At 46.3% G+C, this 7,464-nt stretch overlaps 1 protein-coding gene across 1 annotated transcript; it reads right to left on the bottom strand.

Annotated features, from left to right (window-relative positions):
• Positions 1-921: 921 nt before the first annotated feature.
• On the bottom strand, positions 922-1,539 carry LOC119159795 (uncharacterized). The gene has a single exon (XM_037412647.1). It carries the CDS (start codon positions 1,537-1,539, stop codon positions 922-924), a length of 618 nt encoding a protein of 205 aa, XP_037268544.1.
• Between the last annotated feature and the right edge of the window lie 5,925 nt (positions 1,540-7,464).

Raw genomic sequence — 7,464 nt, 5'->3', positions numbered from 1 at the left:
TGAAAAAAAAATTACCGAGTGGTCCATCTCTACCGTTTCCCCCGATCCTTTCCTAGCAGTCAAAGCTCCAGTCAATGGCAGAGTTACAGCACACTATAGGCGTCTTCTTTTCGGAAGAGGCTTAAGAGACGAGCATCCTTTTGTCGGTGAGCCCCGAATGTGAAGGCCAGAACTCTGTGGCACAGATTCAGCCAGCTTACGGAAGGTGGCTTGCAATAAGCCCCTAGCCTCCACCAGTGTTTGAACGTCATGGAGGGAACTTCACTTTTCCAATTCCTTGGTTATACTTTTGTGTAGCTCCGACACTGAGGGGGCTGCTGTCCCAGGAAGCATAGCAACCCCAGGCTGTAAAAGCACTTCACAAAAGCTGGTCTCCTTGACAAAGGGAATGTCTGACTCTCATGCTGCTGTACCAAGATCCTGTGAAGACACTTCAGAAGGGCTGGGCGTATTGACAAGGGGAATCTCGGAATTTGTTTCGGATTCTGGACAGCTTGCAAGAGTAATTTGCGGTCAATTGAGGTAACTTTGCGGAAGAGAGGAAAAGCCCCACCTGTCGCATTACTTAAAAACAACACAAAAGTGCTTGCATGGGTACTTGTGCTTCCTGAAATCAGGGCAGGTACACGATGGCTTGGTGAAGTCGACAGTGTACAGATCATCATCACTTCTTTCAGAATGAACCGTAAACACACCTTCAACGGGGAGCTCTTCCATGTCTGTGGGGGTGTATTCCTTTGCGTTAACGAGCCGTCTCAGCATATGCTTAACGAACCCATGAGGCCGGTTGTGCAGGTATGCAGGAACATTTTCACTAAACTGTCTGTACGCTGATGACTGCCTCCTTGCTGCCTCATGGAGTTTCGCTTCTTTGCCGGGAAGGTAGCCATGAACGACAGTCATGATCAGGGATCTTAACGATCATTTCCCGCTGGAACTTTTCACGTACTGTGCCTTCAACATGTGCTTTTGGGCCTCAATGCCGTTATTTGTGGTCAACACAACGTCAAACTCCAGCCTGTAAGACATGACCCACAGCTCCTTTACTGACAGCCACACTTCTTCAAAGTAACTGCGGAATCTTTCGTTTTTCCAATACTCAGAGTCAACAAGGACTTCAACCGCCTTGTCAAAGTCATGCTGATTTGAAGCACTGGCTACGTGTTTCATGAGTCTCAGGGCCTCATCTGGATCGGATATGTTGTTTTCCTTTCTGCGCAGCCACCTCTGCCATGCCTGTAGTCTATGGAAGTCACAGATGGAGATTTGACTCTCTGGAAACACTTGCTTGATGGCACTTATTTCTGCCTTGCTATAATCCACCATCCAGTATTGTGGGGACCAGTTGTCACACCACTGCTTGAAAACGTCTAAAGCCTCAGCGATACAGTGGGCCGTCTCGAACTGTATGATAAACACACCAGCTGGTGTGTATCCTGACGGTGTTTTCACGACAAGCAAGAAAAGTGGTAGGGCATAGTCACTCGTCTTGTGCGTTGCGTCCAGGCAAACTACTGAGCCTCTGTACTTTTTAAGCATGCTCCTCATGAATTTTGTTTATAAGCAAAACAGCAACGTGTCCTCACACTCGCTGTCAACGCCCTTTTCCACGTTATCCAAGTCGCTGCTACCCACGAAGCTGCGTGCTGCATACGGCCGATAGACAACGGAGGATTCGGGTTGCTCACCCCTGATCTTTTCAATTGGGATTCTAGCATTCTCTTGATCAACTGTGCAGAAGCGGTCTTTCTTAAGCACAGCTTGGATCTGGTTGCTGGTGTCACGATGTGTTGGGAAAAAGGCCCTGCAGCTGCTATCAGGCTTCTTCTTGTTCGCAAAAAGTACGTCGTGCACATAATAGTGAAGGCACTTTTTCACATCTGATACAGAAGTAATGCCTTCTCTTGCCCACATCTGAATTCGCTCAGCAACGCTCTTGTCCATGTTTTGGCTGAAAGCTTCCATGTCCTCGAAACCATGGTTTTGATGGGAACTGCAGTCTGCAATCCTAAAATATACCCGCGTCTCTTTGGCCACAGTCTGCTGCTCTGCGTCAAGTGCCTCCTGCAGCTCCTTGGCCTTGTCGGCTTTCAGACGACCCTCTCTTGTCTGGCCGCATGGCTGGGGCACATCCACCTAGAAAGCAGGCACTGTTAAGTACACAGATCAAATTTTATGGTTTCAAACAGTGCAACACGATGAGGGCGAAGTCAAGATGAGACATAAGACAGCGCTGAACTAATAGCTGGAAGTATATTTCCACAATTGCCAGTATATATACATGTGGGAAATAGCAAAATAAAAGCGCAAAGTACAAAACACATAGTCTTGGCTTAGATGCCGAGACTGCATGCGTTGTGCTCATTTTATCTTTCACACTCTGTTTATCTTGCTATTTCCCACGTGTATACATACTGGCAATGGTGGAAATATAGAGTGCTATCTTCTGTCTCATCTCTACTTTGCCCTCATCTTGTTGCGCTGCTTGAAATCATAATGATCTTCAAACAACTGTGTTGTGTCGGATTGCACAATCATAAATGACATGATAAAGGTCCCCAGAAGTTAACATGGAATTATTTTTTACTTGTCATTGCACATTACATACCTGGAAATCTGGGTACAACTCAATCCACTTCAAATTCATTGTTGCTGCGCACCCCTTCTTCTTTGTGCCTTGGAGGTTCACCCGCTTCTTCTCGTACACCTCCTTCTGCCAGTCAGTGGTACTTGAACTCTGTAAATGAAGTCGCCAAAATTTATTTCTCGTGTAAACTTGTAGTAACTTAAAGTAAATCTTCTTTACACTGCCTACACACAATCTTTGAACTGGAAGACTGCTGGATATGTGCATGAGATTGAAACTTTTGGAAGGGCATCACCATGTAACATACCTGTTCTTTTTTTCTCTCCTGAGTTTTCTTGTAGTACTCCGTTCCAAATATGCACACTTTGACGGTTTCCTTGACAACTCGGAACGGCACATTGTCCAGAGAGATTCGAGATCCGCAGTGGGTCATGGAGAAGACGACATTGGCTGAAAATAAACAATAAAGATGATTTAATGAAGGCACCTAGTTTTATGCATGGCAGAGGGTAATATCAAATCTTGTTTTAGTTTTTGTGTAATAGCAGCAAAAAAACTTTAGATGCGCTGCCTCTGGCAAGAAATTCTGGCTTTCGTCAACCAGAATAATACATATAATTATCATTATTATTATTAATAATTACGCAGACTTTTTATGCAGTTTTTAAGTTACAACTTACAAGAAGCACCAACACGTTACAGTTTGGTTGGGCCTTAAGATTTTAATATAATTGGGCGAAAAATCTCGACCCTGACCCTTCAGCTTCTCATATACAGCGTTCAACATCAGGCCCGCCTTGCTCTAGACGTCTAATTCACACTTCCTGGAGGGCCACGGATGGCACGCACGGCCGTGTCACAATTAGCTTGCTAGCGCGGTGCTAATCATTACTAAAACCAAAAAAAATACAGTTCCGTTACAACTGAATAATTTGGGGCGCTAAGCAACAGGGACAAAAAAAAAACACGCAGACACAGACAAGGCGCCAATTACAGCTCCAATAACGTTTATAGAATCTCTGAAGATCGGGTCATGTCCCGGTAATCCAAACAATACTTCACTCACACCGAAATGAATCGGTTCCAGGGGAACTTCGAACCGGTAACGAAAACAATGATACCTAACCCTAACTTCAAAAAGGCGAAAACCAATAACCGCAACTGAGAAGAAGCCTGTCCTGCCGTGTCCCTAGCTGGTTTAAACTACTACTGCGTGTTTCAATGCTAGATCTACGCGCAGATCAATACATTAAGAAGCAATCGAGACATCCTCACATTTAGACGACTTGCTCTGGTCTCTTGATGTCCGCACAGCATACCTGTCGTTGACGGCAGCCAGGGACCTCTCGAAAAGCTTTAGCTCTTCGTCTGCCTTCAGGTAGCCGTGAGAGTAGCCGTCGTCATGACGTAATTCTTGGAGGTACTTTTCGATCACCTTCTGTCGGTCAGGAGGCTCATTCATCGTTGCGTTCCGATTTTCCGGCCACTTAACAAGACATTGCACGCTTCTCGCTCACGTGGAGTGCACGCCACCACAGCGACCGCGTCGACCACGTACCGCGCCGTCAAACGGAGAGAGAGACAGAGAGAAAAAAGAAAAAGAAAATGGTGGCTACGTCATCGCGGCGAGGCCCCGCCCTGCACGGATTTGTTGTGAGAACAGTCGCACCCATAAATGTGTGTACTACCCATCATTCCCATGCTCGGTGAAGCGCTGTGTGTTGCAGCTACCTAAGACACTAGCGCCAGAGTTCCCTCTAGTAAGTATTGTGAGAAACTCTATAGCCAGCCCGACACAAAAGTGGCTCCTGCGCCGCACGAAAGTGACGTCACTTTAAAAATTATTACCTAAAGCTAGTTAAATGTTTAAAATATTCGTACGTAATGCGTTAAACCTACGAAAATTTTACTAAGCAGATGTTTAACAAGCCAATTAACCAAGGTTTGTTATTTAAATACAAAATACAAGTATTTTAAATACAGGGGGTGCCATGGGCGCTGCGACCGCGAAAGGTAAACACTGCGAGATAGTAGCCGCGTAGGTGTTCTGCGGTAGCCGCCTGCGATGTGTTAGGTGGTGAAAACTCCGATGAAATCGTGGCCATGATCTAGGCCACTCCCAAGGAGGACTGGAGTGTCGTCGCTGCTTCATGTGATTGCTGGATGCTTAGTTGAACCTGGTGGTTAGAGCTAGCGGGGCCGTCCACCGCACCGCAGCTTCATCTGAGTGTGTGCGCCATAAAGTTTCTCAGTATGATGTGCGGATTACAGTTGTTGGACGTACTGCGTTTTCTAGATTGCAATGCCAAGCGTGCTGTTGTCAAAGGTGAAAGTGTTCTTGCTGCCGAGTTTTGCTTGTCGCGAAGGACAAGGTCGACGATGAAATAAATGCTTTCGCACGGTTCACGTGTGACTGACGGGACGCGCATGCATGAAACACCAGTGCGTCGGCGAAGTGTTCATACGGTGGATGGAAACAACTTTATTGTAATGTTCTTACGAAGCCTGTGATCTACGAAGGCCAAAGCTACTGCATTGCCGTCTGTTTTGTCAAGTGCGAACACGTACGGGCGTTCTCATCCGTTGCTATGTGAATGCTCCCGCGCTGTCATAGGCCGCGCGTGTTATTGAGCAAGGCAGACAAGCTGTTTTGTAGTTAGATGGGAAAACGCCGTCGGCACTTGCCCTTGGGCATTGTTTATCAAGTGCTGATTGCCTATAAGATTGGTGACAAGTCAGTATTTTTAAAGAAAGCGGGCTGCCAGTTACCTCGTCAGGTGATGGTACACTGAGCGACATAAAAAAAAAGTTGCCCGAGACTACGTTGCAGTGCACCTTTCTGTCATCAAAACTTTGATAAACCGTGGAAATCAACATTCCTGACACCTGTGCCGAAGAAACCAATGCAGCAAAAAACTCGAATGCAGCTGCATTCGAGTTTTTTGTGTCTTTTTGCGTCTCGCCGATTAAGAGCACTAATTCGCCAAACACTTTATCATAATAAATATAGTCAATCGTGCAAGAGTCATCGAAGATCCAATAATAAAGGGCCTGTGGACGGGACCACCACCAGCAGCAAGTCGGGCTGATGAGGAGGCGCAAATGTTAAAACAATACATGCGCGAAGGAAAAAAAAGAAGAGAAAGTATCGATAACTGCAATGGGACTTGAACCACCGACCTCACCTGTTGATGTGTTGCTTTAACCAACTACGCCACAGCTGCCGATCAGTTTGAGATGGCAAACAAGCCGGTTTTGTATTGTTGTTACGCTTAATGTTTGAGATTGCAAACGAGCCGGTTTTGTATTGTTGTCACGCTAAACCTAACATTTTTGTTCACTTTTTCGTTTGGATGTAATTTTAACGGCTGTTATCGTTATGTCTGTTATCGTTAGTAGAAATATCAGCCGTCATGCAGACACTGCGGAATCAGGGCGTAGATGAAGTATATATAAACATTCTGGAAGAAATCTACAGGGGATCAACTGCTACCATAGTGCTTCATAAAGAAAGCAACAGAATACCATTCAAGAAGGGAGTAAGGCAGGGGGACACAATCTCCCCAATGCTATTTACCGCGTGCTTACAGGAGGTTTTCAGAAGCCTAGAATGGGAACAGTTAGGGATAAGAGTTAATGGAGAATACCTTAGTAGCTTGCGCTTCGCCGATGACATTGCATTGCTGAGTAACTCAGGGGACGAATTGCAACTCATGATTACGGAGTTAGACAAGGAGAGCAGAAAGGTGGGTCTTAAAATTAATCTGCAGAAAACGAAAGTAATGTACAACAACCTCGGAAAGGAGCAGCGCTTCGAGATAGATAAAAGTGCACTTGAATTTGTAAAAGACTATGTCTACTTAGGGCAGGTAATAACCGCAGAGCCTAACCACGAGATTGAAGTATCTAGAAGAATAAGAATGGGGTGGAGCACATTCGGCAAGCACTCTCACATTATGACAGGTAGATTGCCCCTATCCCTCAAGAAGAAGGTATATAACAGCTGTATCTTGCCGGTACTTAGCTACGGAGCAGAAACCTGGAGACTTACAAAGAGGGTTCAGCTTAAATTGAGGACGACGCAACGAGCAATGAAAAGAAAAATGGTAGGTGTAACCTTAAGAGACAAGAATAGAGCAGAGTAGATTAGGGGACAAACGGGGGTTAAGGATATCATAGTTGAAATACAGAAGAGGAAATGGACATGGGCCGAGCATGTAGCGCGTAGACAGGATAACCGCTGGTCATTAAGGGTAATTTACTGGATTCCCAGAGAAGGGAAGCGGGTTAGGGGGAGACAGAAGGTTAGGTGGGCAGATGAGATTAAGAAGTTTGCAGGTATAAATTGGCAGCAGCAGCAAGCACAGGACCGGGTTAACTGGCGGAACATGGGAGAGGCCTTTGTCCTGCAGTGGACGTAGTCAGGCTGATAATGATGATGATGATGATGAGGATGATGATGATGATGATCGTTATGTCTAGACGTCCCGCTAGACACTCCCGACTATTCAAAGAAAGCGCCTAACCGGAAAATGCATGACGTCACTTCCGTGCGGCGCAGCAGCCGTTTCTGTGGGGGGGGGGGGGGGGCTCATGCGCCTCGCGGCACAGCAGTCTCTGCCCAGTTACAACCGTGGGCTAGAATAGAGAAGTGTGACAAACGCGCTCGCTAGCACGTAAGGCCTTGGAAGGCAACCACCAGATGACGCTGACACACGTTTGCACGTCGGCACACGGCAATGCCACAGACCACCTACGCAATGCGGTCGGCAATGCGTCGACACGTCGGCAATGCGGTCTTGTGCATGAGATCAGAAGTTCAAGCAAGATTAGAAATTAAGCAACGTGGAATAGGTAGGCTTGCCTTAGGAGCTCAC

The sequence above is a fragment of the Rhipicephalus microplus genome, chromosome 3, assembly GCF_043290135.1.
Source record: "Rhipicephalus microplus isolate Deutch F79 chromosome 3, USDA_Rmic, whole genome shotgun sequence".
NCBI classification, from domain to species: domain Eukaryota; kingdom Metazoa; phylum Arthropoda; class Arachnida; order Ixodida; family Ixodidae; genus Rhipicephalus; species Rhipicephalus microplus.
This window is presented reverse-complemented; position numbering and strand designations above follow the sequence as displayed.

Excerpts from the sequence above, each read along its gene's own strand:
- LOC119159795 (XM_037412647.1), bottom strand. The coding sequence starts at position 1,539 with ATGCTTAAAAAGTACAGAGGCTCAGTAGTTTGCCTGGACGCAACGCAC.